The 19,122-nt window shown below is 38.3% G+C and overlaps 1 protein-coding gene across 3 annotated transcripts in view; it reads right to left on the reverse strand.

The window, feature by feature from the left end:
• ANGPT1 (angiopoietin 1) overlaps window positions 1–19,122 on the reverse strand; it is a 275,560-nt gene that overhangs the window by 194,134 nt on the left and 62,304 nt on the right. Inside the window, exons 1-2 of one of the 3 annotated variants that reach the window (XM_039526224.1) lie at window positions 10,154–10,177; window positions 9,530–9,774 (exon numbers count right to left, since the gene is read on the reverse strand). In XM_039526224.1, the coding sequence (XP_039382158.1) occupies window positions 9,530–9,559 (30 nt within the window). In that variant the 5' untranslated portion in view covers window positions 9,560–9,774; window positions 10,154–10,177. The other 2 variants (XM_039526223.1, XM_039526222.1) reach the window with 2 other exon arrangements.

The raw sequence follows: 19,122 nt of genomic DNA on the forward strand, positions 1-19,122 counted from the left end.
ATGGATTTGGAATATCCTAAAGGTCAAGACTTGAAGTACATCTCAAAATAATTAAATGCATTTACCCATTTAGGGCAAGCGCTAGGTCTACTTTGAAGACCATGGGCCGTCAATCCAGTTCCACTTTGCAGACCCTGGGCCCTTAATCATGTAAGGATTGATTGAAATTCGCCATTATGCCCTAAATGGGTGAGGTGGGGCTTTGAATTAGCATCAGCACTGTCCTCCTGATGCTCATGGAAGTTCCCTCTGCAAGTTCAGGACTATGATGTGGGCAGGAGGCAGCTCTGTTAGGAGAATGCCCATCCTGCAATGTTATCCCACTCAGGCCCTGTGAAAATAAACTCCTACCATAATGCTGATAATATCTTACAAGGAAAAAACCCTTTCACAAAGGAAACCCTTGATCAGGGCTTAATTTGTGCCAGGGCTGATCCCCGGTGCCTCTAGACTTGGCACCTCTTGGCTTGCTGCACCAGTTATGAAAATAAAACAATTGCTTGAGCCACAGCACCTAATTGCTTGAACCCTGGCACCTCTTTCATTACAAAATTAAGCACTGGCCTTGTTGGGGATTTGGCAGTGGGATCCTATAACAACACACAGCACATAGAAGAGTTGTTGCTGGGCCCAATTTTCAAAATTGTTTAGCACTCAGCTAAACTGGCTCCCATCTGGCTGCCAGTGTTGAAATCTTAAAGAAAATGTGCTATGAGGAAGGACCAAAATATCCTGGTCAGTTTTTCTTCACACAGGGACAGATTTTAAAAGATATTTAGGCACCTGACTCCCATGGAGTTAGGCACCAATACCCCTACAGATCTGGCCCATAGGACTTATCCTTGTTCTACAATGTCCTCCTGAGGCCATGTCCTCTCTTCAGTCCACAGTAAGAAATGTTTAACCAAGACCTTTTGATGGAATGTCTGATCAGATGGCAATTCTGTGAGTTGAAACTCAAGAATTTTCATTCCCCTCCATGAGTTTGGCCTGCAGAAGGTATGTCTGGGTCTTTATTTGTAAACAAGACAGTCAAAAAATCTGACAAAATGACAAAATCTGATTCCAACAATTAAAAAATAAATACTGAAAAATATTTAAAAGTATTTTATGCCGAGTACCCTCAGGAAACACGTACACATTTACAATATCTTGAGCGCCATTCTGTAAAGAAGATGCGAATCGCAAAAGTTATACACAACATCTAGTTCATTTAGGAGATGCCCACAGCTTTATATGGACAACAGCACACCCAGGAATGGAGAGCACAAGGTTTCAGTATTTTTTCCATAAAGATTTAGAGTATCTGCACCCATTGGCAATATGAAAAGGACTATATGAAAGGCATGCTTTTAATTTATAGGCAGTATAGAAAGAGAACTAGAACAGATAAGATTAATGCATATTCTAAATGCAAAGGTCTCATCTTACTAACAACTCTTCTGTTACATTTTTCAGCCAAAGAACCAATGCCAAGATGACAAGTGATTCATAGCAGTCAAACCTGCATAAAAAGCAGAGCTGGAGCTAAGCCACAAAGTTTAGAAGCAGATTTCCCCCCCAAAGCTCAGGTGTGGGGGTGGAGGTGGGGGTGGGGGTGGGGGTGAGGGTGAATGCTCTTCCAGGGTTGTGCTTCAGCCTATTATTTAAACAGGGGTTAGTCATGGAGTTTGGATCTACGTCAGAACTTTTTCCAAGTTCAAGTATAGTCAGATTTGGAAGTTTGGTTTATTTTGGCCCTTAAAAGAAAGGGAGATGGGTATGAAATTGTTATGAAGGGGTGAAATTGTTACAGGCCTTCAAAGCGGCTCACCAAAACACTCATCTCCCACTCACACAGCTCCACAGAGTTTTCCAACATTGTCCCCTTTTCTCAGTGGAGTGTCTGGCATTTTTTACCCTTTCACCTTGGCACAAGCCTGCAAGCAATGTGTTTCAATCATGTACCTCCAAAGCTTTGAATATTGGTATGCCTCACTACTTTTCATTTGTAGAGCAGGGTGATCTTTGTGTTTGGTGGAAATTTCACAAAGTTTGATATCAAACATTTTAAAATGTTTAAAAAGGAAAGGAAAGGAAATTTTAAACAAAAAGTCATTTTAACCCCCCCCATAATTTTTTTAATGTAAAAAAAAAATTTGCAAAATGTTTCAGTGTTGCTGAATCTGCATTTTTTGATGAAAAAGGTTTCAGTGAAAAATATTTCCCTAGTTCTATTTGTAAACTTCTTATAGCCCAACTGTTTTCAGGAAGCAAAATATATTTAAATAAATGTGCAATAATGCTGCTTGTGCGTCTTTCCCCACTGACCACAACCTTGGGTCTTCTGTGCAAAAGAAAATAGCACCAATTCAACTTAAATCAGTTTCTAAACTAGATTAGTTAAACCAGTGCACCCCCCACTCCCGGGTAGATACTCTAATTTCAATTTAGGAGTGGCTTATTTTGGTTTGTCTTAAAGTGATTCCTAATTGACTTAAGATAAACCAGAAGAACATCTGGTTTAAACCAGAATAAGTTTCTACACAACCTTTTGTACCAGTTTAACTTTTTAAAATCAATTTAAAAATCACACCTTTAGTTAAACCAGTGCAACTTTATCCTATAGACAGGCCTCTGATTGGGGTCTCTAGACAATACTATCATATAAATAATAAATACAAATAAAATGTTGACATGAGATTTGACACTGCAACACATGTTAAGGGCAATTTCTCATAAATACAGTTAGAATTGTTCAGGATATTGCTACCTTTTATTGGACTGAAGTGTGCAGACGAGACTTAGTTAATGGCACAATTATATATTTCAGAATATACATTTTGTGTAGTAGCCCTCTTTTTTCCCTTTTTTAAAATGAGTTGTTTTGAAAAAGACTAACATTATCTTAGCAAAGTTTGATCCTTATGCAATAACAATAATGAAAAATGGTACAGCAGTGTAAATGTACATTTGTCTATGGCATTTTATTTCTAATGAACCCGTCATCCATGTATATAAGCCACCCTGCTGTTTCATAATACTTCCTAAAATATGTACATGAGGTTACAGAAGAAAAACCTTGTTTTAAAATACAAGATGTTTCATAAGAAAAACCTTCTAAGAAATGTGATACTATTTCAATTTCCTTTTCCTGATCAACTCTTAACCCCTTGAACAAGAGGGAAAACCTCGTCCCACTGGGAAGGCTTTCAATCCAAAATGCCTATTTCAGATTAAGCTGTTGCTCCTGAGGATCAGGTTCATGACATTGCTAAAAACTGTGATGTTATTTTAAAAAGTTTCTATCAGTTTTTATTTACTTGTGTCTTACTTTGGTTGCATGGTATTGCAAGCACAGAAAAATACATTGAGCCACGCTAGATTGTATATGTTGTGGCTAATAACAAGCTGATCTAAATGTGCTTCAGGATTTACCCTTTGATAAAGTGTATAGGTGAATCCCAATTATCTGAAGATTTCAAAGTACATTCAAAACTTTCAGAGTAGCAGGTTGGAGAACTTGGCAGTTCCAGACTTGTGGAGCTCCTAAACTTTGCCAAGCTAAACTATGTTCCTGTTCCCTACCCATAACACATATATGCTGTACAGGAAGGAGCAGGCAACAGCTCTCCTGGGGTTAGGTCTCCAGAGGGCTGAAGATTGCTCCTGGAACTAAGGGTGCTGGGGATGCTGCCACACCCCCTATCTTGAAGTGGTTTCCATCATATACAGGGTTTACAGTTTGGATCATTGGCTCTTAGCACCCCCAATATACAAATTGTTTCAGCACCCCTGTCTGCCGAGCCAGCAGGGACACATCTTTGGTTAAACCAGAGGCCATTTAATCAAGGCTTATCTGTAGAACATATTGATAATCTGATTCAGTGTTACAGCATCAGCAACAGATTTTAATTCTTGTTTGCAGTGAACATAATTTTATTTATTTTCCCTTCCAAAAAATTCCTAATCTCAAATGATCATTTTCAGTAAACACTAGACATGTCTTTATAATAAGTAATACTGCTAATAGGTGAAGTCAAGGCCTAAACTACCTAAACTCAATGGCCTGAAGTTAATGGCAACTGTGAGTGCTCAGAGCATCTGAAATATCATGTGGTTTTATGTTATATCTATATATGATTTTTAAAATATACCAGTGCTCGAAAGCAGGCAAAATCTACCAGAGGGAAAGTTGGTGAGATATTTTTAAGGATGACCAATACTTTTAATGCTTTCTTATTATCAAAGTTCCTAACTATTGCTGTTATTAATGAAAATACATAAATTTAGGTTACATTGCACAGTGTGACACAGCTTTCTATCAAAGCCTGGGAACTATTTTAAAAAGTCATTTGCTAGAAAATGTGGCGAAAAAAAATGTGAGACTGGCTTGAACTCTACTATTCTGGGTTTTTTTTTAAAAATATTGCTAAATATATAACTCCCCAATACTTAGCAGTTCTCAGACGTTTCCATGTTTGAGGTCCCATGTCTTTCTTGTGGGTACCTCCATGCATCTCTAGGGGTTACAGGAATTTGAATGTATAAAGCTCTTAACAAAATGCAGGCATATGAATGCAAGAAAAATATTTTTTTTTAAGGGTAAAAAAGCCAGTTTTATTTCTGAACACAAATAGAACAGATTGTTGCTCTTTAAGGGCCAGATTCCTAAATCCCTACTTCCACTGAATAGAACCTCTCTAAAGGTGAAATCCTGACTTCACTGAAGTCAATGGGAATTTTGCCATTGACTTCAGTTGGCTCAGGATTTCACCCTATGGGCCTATTAACACAATACTCAGTGTGACTAAGGGTGACAGAATCTATCCATGAAGGGCCTGCTCTGCTCCTGTGAAAATTAGTAGTTGAGTTACTTCACCAGGGATGATGCATATTGAGAACTTTTAAGGGATGATCCTATAAACATTTAGGCACATGAGTAACTGAAGCAGAACCCACTACTCACATGAGTAAAATGTACATTTTTGCAGGATGCGACCTTACTTTTTGCACATAAACGGGTTACCATTTAAAAGTTCCACATTAAACAAACACACACCAGAAGGGTGCTGAAAAAAATCTCATAAGTAAATGTCTTCCCAAAACATAGAAATCTCGTTTAAGAGGAGTATCTTTTGATTGCATCAAATGCCTGAAGCATATGCAGGTACACTTGTACAGCATTTAAAATGCAAAATGAAAGAACCACGTTGCTTACTTGCCCAAGACTTCAGCTAAGGCAAACCCCGGGGCTCTCAGGAATCTTTGTGGACACCTGGGAAAACGGGATTCATAGGTAAGTCACAACAGTAGCCATGACTCACATTTCTGTCCTTATACTTAAGATAGCCCTTGCACTGTAAATACACATTTTCTCAGTCAATTACACCAGCTTTTAAGAAATTGTGCTCCTAGTGTTAGATGTTGATTGGCCCGTGAATGGCTGCACTGCAGGGTCAATGTATAAGCAGTCTCCTCCACTTCTGAGTACTCCATAGGCGGGCCAAACGGAATTCCAGCTGGTGCAGGGTTACTAACACATTACTGACAGTGCATAATGCCCCGAAGAGAGCAGAGAGCATATGGAGCCATAACTCTATCTTTTCATGATGGAAAATGAACCTTGATGGCCATGGTGTATGGGCATGGGGACAGATGAGAGCATGCTGCATTTATGGTTGCCACCTCTGAGGTACAAAATACCAGGGCAGATTTCTCAGGACAGCTGCCACAAAAAAAAGCTACCTGGGAAAACAGGGCAGGTTGGCAACCTTAGCTGAGCCCTTTAAAGGTAATCTGGCCACATGTAAATTGCAAATAAAGCCACCTTCTCAAAAGTCAGTCTCCTCTACTTGTCCTATAAGGCCACACCTAAAAGCCAGCCTCTTTTCATACTGTATGAAAGGCATTTAAAATCTGAGCACATTGCTCAGAAGCTGTTGGAAAAGGTTATGATGAACTGCAAGGATAGCAATTGCCTTGTACAAATAACTGGCCAGACATACAGTAAGGATAATCTTTAAAGAGAGTAGATTTTAAATAAATACATACTAAGATAATATAGTTGCAGATTATTTCTTCTGCTGCTATTTACTTGCCAGGGCCCAAGTTCAGCATTCTCTATTGCCTCCACTAAAGCTGATGACAGCACTAATAAATGGGAGAAATGAAAGAAGTTCCCTGCATCTGCTTTAGGTGTCAGTAGAGTTAATCAACAGTTGCAAGAGAAAGACAAAATCATGAATTTGGGTCTTGGCAGACTATAAAGATTTTGACTGACTTAAATCCAAGGCTATAATTTAGCATTCGAATTTTATAATGTATAATGATCAAATATTCAATTTCAACATACTATAAAATAGTTCAACTGTTTAAATAAGTGAGAAAACAAAGAAGATGTATAGACTGTTTATGGTGCCAAGCTTCACCCACTCAAAGCTATTACCACTATTATGTATAGTGACTGCTAAATGGATTCCATACATGTAAATCTGCAGCCATTCTGAATGTATTTATATCCCATCAATACCATTAATTCATAGTCAACTAGTGTGAAAAATAATTCCTGAGTAGATTATCAAGGTAAAATTTCATGTGACTCCTTTGAGAATATTTAAATACCATCATTAAGTACTGAACAGTTCAATACCAAGCCTGCCAGCCAGTTACTGTAAGAAAGAAAGAAAGAAAGAAAAAAAAAGAGATGCACTGTCTGTTTTCAACTATTAAAACAAACATATTGCAGAAATGAAACCCAAGCTTATACAATGGGGAAAGTTATCCAGTATTAAAATAAACAGTTCTAGGAAAACCTCTGAAAATGTTTACCAAGCTATTTTCTTGGTAATTTCTATGGAGAGCATTTTGCTGCATCCTTGGATTGCAAACGAATCACAGTAACACTAACAATACATATGTAAATTTCATTGGACAATGCTGAAACTTAATTGCCTGTAGTTAGCTCTCCAGGCAAGGGCATTTTCAGCTAGATTTGAACTGGCAGTTTGTTGCAAGAAAGTTTTTCTAAGATTTATTTTGTTTTCAGCAATCTGCTAAAAAAAATTTTTTAAAGATCAAAATACATTTATCCTTGATTAGATAAACTAAAAGCACCCACTTACTAATTAAACAATGTATACTGAATTCTTTTTATACTAACATTGCTAGCAATTTGTCTTCCAAAATTACCAAATTAGTGTTTTGTATATATTCTATTACAAATACAATGTTCTGGCAAACATTGCCTATACACAGTTTAATGAATGTTATATATTACTTTGTAGAGTAATGGACATATTTCTTTTACATAAGTCAGAATATAAATGCTCAATTCTACATATATTTTCTAATGATTATAATTGCATGATTTGGGTCATAGTCATATAACTACAAATATTGCTCATTTACCATGTTTGTGGCAGGTGCATTAGAAAACATTGGACTCATAGTATATTAACTACATCTTATATTACAAATTCAGGAGAAAACCATTAGGGGAGATAGAACTGAGGTTTTTTTTCATATGTTCCTTGTTTTGAAAGGGAGATGAGTTATTGCTGAAATGCCCTGCAGTGACAGCAGTAACAAGGCAAATTCAATATTCAGAGTTGTAATAATGTAGTCAGGTCAGATTCATTTGCCTTCACACTGAGAAACAGGTTCTTTCATTCTAGTGGAAAACTGACACATACAGATAAGTGCTCACTGCTGCACACCAGTTTCATGTAAACCATGGGAAAGGTTTCCCCTGCAGCCCAAGTTCTGATAATTGACAAAATGCACAGACCTCAAACATAACATTTACACTATCTACCTGTTAATCCATCCCCCCCTAAAATGTGAATACTAGTTCTAATTCAGACTTTAAAACTCTAGAGACTCATTTTTCTTTTTGTTCAATTCACAAGAGAAACAGTGATCTTAGTTCAGTCCCTAGTGGACAAATGCAGAATAAGTAACAATCTCTTAAGCATGATTCAGCAGGCAGTTGCTCAAGTAAAATCATGAGTGCGGGAACACAGACATTTCTCCATTCCATAGCGTTTGCTTTGAAAGGTAGAGTGATAACTGAATGAAAAAAATCTTACACTCTAGAAAGAGACAAGCCTCCAGTTCTAATCTTTCATCTTTCTAAAGCACTCCATGTACACAGTTTAAAGAAAGAAAGACTGAAATAAAAGGTAAAAGATGCATAACTGGGTTTATCTTATTATGTACATTTTCTTTTACACACGTGTTTACTGCACATAATCATTCTCATATTGTTATAAGCATATTAACTACAGAACTGTAAACAAAAGGCATTAAATCTTTTCTGCAGTGGCTGACAGGGATGTGAACTGTAAATGATACAGCTGTCAACAATTACATTAATATGCATTTTTATTGTATATCCGGTATGTATTCTAAATGTGAACTCTTATTAGAACTGAAACATGTAACTCATGGAATACAAAAGACGTGGAAAATTTTGTTACTGCAGTCTTAGCTGATTAAACATTTCACTGATTGTTTAAGTGATTTTCAGAGTCTTGGCAAAAGTAACACTAAGCAGGTCTTAGGGACAGCAGTAATATTTGTGTGTCCACCAATACAGAGAAAAATATATTTTTCTGATAGAAATTATCAGTTGTGCAGGATCATAACTCACTACCAATTCTCATTACCAAGCTGAGGGCTTGTTCCTGCAAAGACTTCCATATGTAACTTTATTCACATGAGTAGTCCCATTGAAGTCAAAGGGATTACTCATATGAGTAAAGTTATTCACCTGCATAAGTCTTTGCAGGAACAAAGCCCCAAATTATATTTTAAATACAAAAAAGTTCATTTGAAAGTTTACACTTTTAGCACAAATTACTAAAGAGAATTTATTTTTGTATTACTCAAAAAAGCTCCTATATTCCTTCAGTTCTATTTTATATAGACATATCAAAAAAACCCATGCTGTTTCATGTCCAATGTAATCTATACATTTTAAAAAGTCACTGATTTTTTTTAAATATTATATTGTTGCTTTTTACTAATTAGCTGACTGTGGTAGTACAACTGAATCTGTTCTGGGGAGAATAATAATATTCTCATTACATTGCCTTCAAATTATTAATTGCATTTAGGCATTCATGTTGGTACAGTATTTCTTTAAAAGTGCACACATTTGCTGTGGGTACCAGGTATCCTTCATGACATCTGATCTGAAGCCCAGAACTATAAATAGAGGTTATAAGAATACTTAATGAAAAGTGTGCCATCATTAGAAGTCTCTGAAGGATTATTATACACTGTGGCTCTCAAAACATTTATGGTCCCCTGGGATCATGCTTTAAAAAAGATGCATACTCCAGCAATGTGAAGAAAGTTTTGCTCCCAAAAGCAAGCCCAAAGAAGAAAGGGTGAGTTCTAGCGGCAACATTTCTCACCAAGTATAACATGGAAATAGACAAATCCATGTTATCTCAGTTCTCAGAGAAACACATGCAAACTGTGAACAGGGAAGCACGATAAATAAATAATCAGTTCAATGAGAATTTGAAAGGGAAACTCTTACTTTTTGCAGCCACTGTGTGTAATTTTCCATCACATGTTCCAGATGTTGCAGTTTCTGGGAAGAGAAATCCTGTTCCACGTGAGGAGCATCTCTCTGAAGGGCATTTGTGTTGTATTGGTCTGTTGTGCTTTCACGACAGTTCCCGTCTTGTTCTGGAAGAATGAAAGTATAGGTGCACTGCCCATGCTGAATCCGGTTGTATCTTCTACCAGTGGTTTCTGGACCCCGGCGCTGGTTACTGCACCCTATGTGAGCCAGAAGAGCAGCCAGGAAAGCAAAAGAAAGAAAAATTGTCATGTTATTACTACTTTCCTTTCCTGCTCTTATAGAAACTTTTACCTCCTCTGTCTTTTAATTTGCTTTTTATTTTACAGAAAAATAAAATATTTGGAAAGAGAATTGGAGAAGGGTATTTAAATATCAGCTTTGGCTAAAATGGTTTTTATTTCACTATAATGATAGCTTCCTTAGTTAAAATTAGGAATATTTATTGCATAGTAGCTAAGATTTATTGTTTCCTCTCTGTTACAGTCCAGCATGTAGCCTCCCTTAGTTAGCTGCATATGCATATCCCAGTCTCTTTCCCTACACTATCTGCTGCAGAACTGCTATTTTCTCTCAGACCTCAGAGAGTTTTATTAAGGTTGCACATTCAAGCCAAGCTGGAAGCAGGCTGCCTTTCACAAGATGACTTGACAGGAATGTGTGTATGAGTGCGCCCCTATGCTAAGGATGGCTGATGGCTCAGTACAGAGGGATCATCTTACAAACTGGCTAGATGCATGATTTCGATCACGTATGGCTGTCAGGTCCCTATTGCATATAACTGCTTTTGACGGATTCACATAAGTTTAATAAATGGGGCAGTCCACCTTAATATACTTCCTATGTTTCCACTGACCTATTAAAATGTAGATAAAGTGTAGAAGTTTGTTGTAATCCCTCAGTAAATATACAGAGCACTGAAAATAAAAATATCCAGTACTAGATATTTGCTTGTTTCTGAGAATGCTAAGTCAGAAGACTGACACCTATGGAAAATATTAACATTTAACTGACCCCCCCCCATGCTTTTTTTTTTTTTAAACACACACGATGTTTTTGAGCAGAATTTACAGAGATTCTCTGTACAAGACATGATGAAATCAAAACTGCTAAACATTCAGAATGTGCTCCGCAGAGGAGTTGTAGATCTCCATGTTCAGTTAATAGAATAATAAGTCTAATTTAAAAAAATAATAGTTGGATGTGCTAGCTGGAATATATAAAGGGTGTTATTTGGTATAGTGTGCGTTCAATGGTCTCATGTAAAATATTTCTATCAGTCTGAAAGTTTGCATGGGTTATATTAGCATTCCGCATTATATGTTTCATGATATATTATATCATTTTATATATTATGCAGTCCTTCCTTGACTGCACTAGATGACCTATTAAGGTCCCTTCCAGTCCTACACATCCATGATTCTGTGATTCTATGTAGTATTTCCTCATAGCAGCCTCTTTAGTAAAAACATTGTGATAACTATTTAGAATAATATCCTAAGCATTAATAATGCCTTTGGAGATGGGCCCAGGACACACTATTTGGAAACAATCTAAAAGTTCCTAAACTTCAGGGGAGTTTGGATCGAGGTTCCAGTTACATCTCTAGTATATGGTGTAATTATATAAATCACAGTTAAGTCCTCTGGAACCCACTGTTGTAAACTTTACTCATGGAAATAGGTCTTACTAACATCAGTAATATTATTGGTGGCAACAAGACAAGAACACATGAGCAAAGAGACTATTTGCATCAGTAAAGGCTGCAAGATTTCACCTTTGGTGCTTGTGTGGATGTCACAAGCATTTCTATAGGAAATTTTTTATTTCTCTTTTATCCAACAAAGCTTCAGGAGCTCTTAGCAAGAATTCTTTGCTGTTGCTGAAGAAGCTACTGCCACTCAGAGCTGAGGACTTAGTCTTTTTGCTCAGTTCAGCCTGACCTTTCATCATTAGCCTGAAAAGGAGCCAATGCATTTGAATTAGTTGGAAATTTAAATTTATTCTAGGAGAGAACACAAGGGAACACTCAGAGCAAGATAACACCTTCCTGATCTGAGGGGGGGTGGGGCAGAGAGAAAAAGAGAGAGAGAGAGAGAGAGAGATGAAGTGGGACTATTCAGAACTTAGAAAAGAAAAGCACTAAAACTACAATTAATTTTGGCAAAATAAGAACTTCCCTCCCAGAACTAGCCAGTCCTTACTTCACCTTTCTTACTTTCTTTTTCCTGTTTCTGTACCTATTTTTAAAATTTAGGTTACAGAGTCCATAGTACTGGAAGCACTCTCCACACTGCTCCAACACTATCAGGTCTACTTGTACAGTAGTTATATAGAGTAATTAGGTCTCTGCTTCCCATGGATAGTAAACTCAGAGCATTGATCAGAAGAAATACTGCTGGAGCAGACATAGCAATGAGAGATCAGCATGAATAATATCCACTCCATGAGGCTGAGAAGGAGAATATGCCAAAGCAAAAAGCATGGTAATAAACAAATCTGAAAACTATGTGTTGCCTTTTATCTGAAGATCTCAAAGCAGTTTTCAAAGGAGGGTAAGTACTGGAGGTGGATGAACATTGCAGGAAGCTTCCTAGAAGCATCGGCTCAAATTTAAAAATGCTGTGGCTCTGCTCACACCATCTTTACATTCACTTTCTGCAGATATTTCAGCCATCAGGTTTTACTCACTCGAATGCTTGCTGGTAAAATGTGCCAAAGCTTGCAGGTTCACTCTGGAAGTGATACCTTTTAGCTGGGAAAGGACTCTCCTCCCCACAGCAAGGAGCCCAATTCATCCTTGTTCTATGGCCCCTTTGCATTAGCATAGGGTCTTCCCCCTGGAGATAGCACTGACATGGGGCCTGTGTACTAAGTGCAAAGCTGGCTGTGCAAAGATCTACCCGACTTCTACAAGAGTCCCGTGTGTCAGGGTCATTCTGGCCAGAGCAGAGTTATTTCAGAGGAATGCAGCATGTATGGATCAGCCCTGCACTCCTATAATGATCCTTTGGGACCACTGAAACAGAAGCACAATTTAGGGTGGCCGTGGGAGCTGATCTAGCCTGTACCAGGGCCCCTACAGCCCCTGAATAGGGGAAACACAAACTTCTTTAACCTGCCCCAGTGCCTGGGATGAACCTGCTCCAGAGTTCCCCAATTCCCTTGCCAGAGACCTGGCACAGAGGAAATTGAACCAGCAAGTCCAGGATCTGCACACAGCCCTTATGAACACAACTGTGGCCATGTATGCACACATACAATAAAGGTATAATCTTCCTGTACATTTTTTCTAGGCATGATGCCTTGCATAAGGCCAATAGGACCAGACAGGAAAAGATTTAACATATTCTAAAGTTCACTATTCCCACCTATCATATCTACCCTCTCTATACTGCTACCCGTCTCTGAGAATTTCAAAGGACCACTGAGATCTCCAAGTCCTCCTGATTACAAGAGTACATTCATCCAATCAGCAAACAACAATGCCTTGTGACTTATGTGACCAACTCCAATTAACCAACGCAGCTCAAATTTTGAATATCAAGGATTTAGTACTGTCAGCCAACAGTTAACGATTTCAGTCCAGAGAGGAAAAGATAAAGCCCCCAAAATGTGTTGAGTAATTGTGACTAACAAATACATTTGAATGAACTCTCCATTTGCCAACTGACATTCCACAAGGAAAAAAGGAACTAAATTGAGTCTTTTATCCACAATCACTTACTCAGCTCTCCTAAGTATAAATGATCCCTGTTTTACAGATTCAGAGACAGACAGAGACTAAGTAACTTGTCCAAGTTTACATAGGAAGTCAGTGGCAGAGCTAAGAACAGAACCCAGGTATGGATTTACTTTCAAAACTCTAATGCATTCTCAAGACCACTTCCTCAATGGCTGTCTTCTTCATCCCCCTGGCAATTACAAAATCCTGGAACAGGGTAGGGATGGCCTTACAAGTTTTCCTCCCCATCCCACTTTTTTATTTAGTTGTCACATGAAATTCAGCAGTTATGTAATCCATCCTAAAGACAAAAAAAGATGAGGATTTTTGCCAGATCAAGGTTACACTCACACATTTATCTTGCTGAATACACATCTAAATAATCTGATGCCTTTTGTCATAGAATATTTATGTTTAAATACACAATGAACAAAATCAATGTGACTTTACATTTCTGTTGCAATGTGTGTTGTTGCTGCAATTGACTTAGATTAAGTTGCAGCCCGTCATACAATGTAACTGGATTTGCTCCAGCCCAACTTCCTCTTCATCATCACAACAGAAAACCTATAGAAACTACAGTAATTAGGGTATCTGGCAGATACCAACTGCAGGATTTACAGTGTGGTTACCTCCAGCTAAATCCATGGAATTTGGCAGTCCTATTGATATCTTACTTTCCCAACACTGTACTTAATCTCAATCAAAATACATACCAGGAATTTCAAAATCAAGTGAATGAAATGAGGTATTGATTCTGATCTCACTTAAACCAGCTTTGTATGAGGGTTACTCCACTGACTTCAGTGCAGTTGTTCCTGATTTACGTGAGGTAGAGTTACAGAGATTCTTTTTTCCCCAATATGTGATTGTCAAGAACACACAATTTATTCAGTTAGCCAATGGGGAAAAGTTACTTACCATTTAAAAACACTTTCTCCTTCTACTTGAATGTTTTGGTCTGTTAATCTCCTGGGGGCACGTTGGTGGTGGTTTCAGCTAAATTACTCTTCAGGAGTGAAGTGTATATATTTACATTTGTATATTCAAGCCATGGATCCTATGTAGCATAGTCTACCAGGTCATGCCATGAAAGGAACACACTGATGTACACTGAGTCATTCTACTTCCCGCCCCATCTGTTCCAGCATCTGATCTCACACCTGGGAACAGCCAACCAGCGGGGAAGATTGACATAATGGCAAAAAAGCAGCAGCAATTAAGAGAATGCAAGGGTCTGCCACAGAAACTACTCAGCTACTGGTTATGCCAAGTGTCCCATTTGGATTCCGTGTCTCACACAAAAACTGAGAGGCTTGTCGGGGCTCTCTTTGGCTTCATTACTTTATCTGACTGGTCCCAAATGAGTAGATGGTTAGGAATGCTGTGCCCCTATTTCCTGAAAACTTAATTTCATGCTGTTGAATGCAATAAAAAAGGAGTAAATCTTATATTCCTAACAACTCGTCCAGTTTGCACACAGTCAGAAAAAGTCAATTAGACAAATCCAGTTCACTTGGTTCTCATTCATTACACAGGAAAAACCACCAAAGTAAACCCTTAACTGCCTTCTAATATAGTTTTTTTTAAACCACCTTTCACACCTATCGGACTCACATTTCTTTCAATGCACATGGCCATGTAAGGCCCTTAGTGCATGCAACTGCCATTCCCATCCAGAGAAGCTGTGGGTGCTAATAAAGGACATGTTTGCAAATGACCAGAATAGATTTCCTGATTCTTAATGGCCACTTAAAGGAAAAATAGTGGGGATCCCACACTTCTGCAACTCTTTTTGTGTGCCTATAACAAAAGCAACCTGATGTCGGTATTAACAACTCCCACTTCAAGAGATGGATGTTATACAGGGATACATTTACAGGGCTGAACTTCCTTTTTATGCCTGCATTTTTGGTGCCCATTATGTGATTTGTGGATACAAATCTGAGTGCCTATGCTTCCAACAATCCAATTTGTGGTCACAGTCAGGAAGCTAGAGGTGCAAGTATTGATTTGCATCAATTTTGGATAGACAAGACAGAAAATATCATATTGTGTCTATATAAATCCATGGTACTCCCACATCTTGAATACTGCGTGCAGATGTGGTTGCCTCACCTCAAAAAATATATATTAGAATTTAGAAAAGGGCAAAAAAATGATTAGGGGCATGGAGAGTCTGCCATATGAGGAGAGATTAATAAGATTGACATTTCAGCTTGGAAAAGAGATGACTAAGGGGGATATGATTGAGGTCTATAAAATCATGACTGGTGTGGAGAAAGTAAATAAGGAAGTGTTATCTACTCCTTCTCATGACACAAGAACTAGGGGTCACCAAATGAAATTAATAGGAAGCAGGTTTAAAACAAACAAAAGGAAGTTTTTCATACAATGCACACTTAATTTGTGGAACTCCTTGCCAGAGGATGTTGTGAAGGCCAAGACCATAACAGGGTTCAAAAAAGAACTAAATTCATGGAGGATAGGTCCATCAATGGCTATTAGCCAGGATGGGCAGGGATGGTGTGCCTCGCCTCTGTTTGCCAGAAGCTGGGATGATGATTACTTGTTCTGTTCATTCTCTCTGGGGCTCCTGGCATTGGCCACTGTTGAAAGACAGGATACTGGGCTAGATGGACCTTTGGTCTGACCCAGTATGGCCATTCTTATGTATCTGCAACTGAACAGTGTATGCAACACAGAAACATAAATTTTGCTGGTTCAAATTGCAGCCTTTTCAAAAATTTGCCCACAATTGAGTATTGACCAACAACACAGTACAGCTGAAGAATTTATTTATTCCAGAAACTACTCCCAGGAATTATTCCCCACTGGGAAAAAGTAAATGTGAGAAAACAACATCCCATTACTTTGTGGGATTGAGTTTATGATCTTTGTCCATAGGGAAAGATTAGCATTTAAATTGTGACAAGTCCAGCTATTTTGAATACAAAAGTGACTATGGTATACGATTTAAATATGGAATTATCATATTATGAATGGTCTATATATCCTAATATTCTTGATAGCTTTGTGGTTTTTTAATTCCTATTTAAATAAAAATCAGAAACACAATTTTCCCCCCCAGCAAGTTATTTTGCCAATAAAAGAGGCCACCGCATTCTGCAGTAGCTTCAGTTTCTCAATGAATTTAAGATGTAGTCCCAAGAGGAGTACGTTGCATTAATCTAGTCTTGAGGTCACGAAGGCATGAATCATGGCATTGAGATCTGCGTGGGAAAGAAAATGTTGCAAGCCCCTTGTCAGATGCAAATATTAAAAGAGTCATCCTGGCTACTGCCAAAAGGTGGTCATCCAGCAATGATTGAGAATCTAACCTGATACCAAATTAATACCAAGAGTAACACCTAGTGGACAAACATCCTGAATTAGAGGAGAGATATACTCTTCACCAAATCTGCCATTTGTTTTCCCCAGCCCACCTCTCTTTTAGCTGGATTGAGCCTAAGACAGGTCCCAGAATTTATGAATCATTGGGAAGGCTCTCAGCTATATCCTTTTCTCTTTAGGCTTGAATGAAAGGGCAGCCACTCATCATGTGCAGGATCTTTGATGGGCTGCCTTTGCAGGAATGGAGAGAATGGGGAAGGCAGACAATCAGGCAGGGATTTTCCCATAAAGTATGGGTTTTCCTTATACACACATAGCAGGTTCTGAACATCTCTAGTATATATGCTGGATACCCACAGAATTGATCTCAGAGAGAAGCATGCAGCCCCCTAAGAAAAGCTCCATCCATTCCACCAGAAGTCTGCAGGCACATCAATGTTTTTATGCTTGCAGGCCTCTGGGGATCAACATTTTCAAAGGCAGGTGATTGATAATATCAAGATGGATACCTAATATTTGTCCAACCCTAGAAAATGAACCAGAGTAATTAATACAGTCTTTTTCCCATATCCAGATTAGTAACCAGACTGACAACAGTTAAGGAAATTTGAAGCTCTGAGGTACTATCTCACCATACCTTTTCAGTAATCTTAACCACAAAGGGAAGATTAGACACTGGACAATAGTTGGCCAGACTGTCACTGTGAAGTAATGGAAACTTGAGTGTAGCCTACCCTGATGCTTAAGAAAAGCTGGCAGCCCTCCTTGGACAGAGGTGCTGATAATCTCCACTAACTCTGGCCACAGCATCTCCTCCCTTATGTTTCTAAGGCACAAAGGCAGGGATCCATTGGACAGTTTATGGCACTAATATCCTTCAAGACCTCCAGTATCTGGCCAAATGTATGCAGAGATGAAGTTCTTGACCCTAGCTCCTGACTCTGTCCTGACTCCTCAGATGCAGACACTTCCTTCCAAATCTGGATTATTTTTCTCTGTAAAATACAATTTCCTCATGCTGGGAGGAATTCCTATCAATCTCTGAATGGAGTCAGCTAAGATTGTACATCTGAAAACAAATCAGCTGATCAACATGATGGAGGCAAAGAACCTCATCTTTGCCTCTTTCACTGCTAGGTCATAAGAATCTTCTGCCACTTCGCCTTCCCTTCCTCTGTTATAACGTGCACCGATGCAGCTGCACCACTGTAAAATCTCCCATGTAGCTGTTCTATGCCAATGGAAGAGAGCTCTTCCATCGACAAAATTAAACTACCCCGAAGAAGCGGCGGTAACTATCTTGGCAGGAGAGTGTCTCCCACCGACACAGCACTGTCCACACCAGCACTTCTGTCTATGTAACTTAGATCCATCAGGGGTGTGTTTTTTCACACTGCTGACCGACAAAAGTTTTACCGAAAAAGTGCTTGTCTAGACACAGCCTTAGAGGTTATGGGAAAAGGATGTTTAGGGGCCATTTATCAATAGCGGTGAAAAAAGGGTAATTGTAAAAAAGTTAGAGAGAGTGATGTATCTTACACAGGGTGGATAAAAATCTATATTAAAAAAATTGGATTTTTTAATTTAAATTGATATTTTTGATAAAATGCTTTGAGGGGGAAAAAAAACTATCTAAAGATAGTTTTAATTACATGACAGCTCAAAGATATCTCATCATGGAACAGGGATTATAAATTCTAATTCTATAGTATGAGACAATATATTCATGTCATGCTTAAGAAAAGTTTTGTAAATGAGTTCCAATAGTTCATGGATTAGGGAGCCAATCTTATGGGGTTCCTGGGGCGTCTGTATAGATTTAGGTTAATCTTTCTACTTACTAATGGGACTCAGTGCTCAGCCTAGAAGATACCATTAGAGATGTTTAGTTTTGCAGTTCTCAAACTGTAGATTTGTGTCTCCAGAGATAATGTACTTGTTAACAGCAAAAATGTTTTTAAATAAATAAATAATATATAAAGACCTCAACTCTATTGTCCCTCTGCAAATTTGCGGACACAGCGTCAAACCCTTACCTCTCTCTAAAAGTGCAAAGTTTCAAAAAGTTCAATGAATAAAAGATTGTTGGGGGCAGAATAGATCTGAACAAGGAGAAGAAGTCTGGAGATAAATGTGAGAAGGGAGGGACAAGCAGTAGAAACAAAAGTGAAACTGTTGGAGCAGCATATTCCAGAAGTCTTGAGGTCTTTCTGAGTGTAGCCTTCATTGATTTGAGAGCTACCATCCCATTCTCTCACTAGAAGGGAAAGCCTATAATAGCAGCAGGCCATAAAAAAGTCTGTTTGGGAATAAGAACCATTCAAGAAATACATGTTTGCTGATGATGTTTTAAAGAAAATCCCATCAGTGAACTGGTGGAAGTCACTTAAGCTCTTGGATTCAGAGACTGTTGAAGTGATAATCTCATTTTTAACAGCAGTAGCTTCTTTTGCCAGTGTAGAAAGAATAT

The sequence above is a fragment of the Mauremys reevesii genome, linkage group 2 (assembly GCF_016161935.1).
Source record: "Mauremys reevesii isolate NIE-2019 linkage group 2, ASM1616193v1, whole genome shotgun sequence".
Lineage (NCBI taxonomy): Eukaryota > Metazoa > Chordata > Testudines > Geoemydidae > Mauremys > Mauremys reevesii.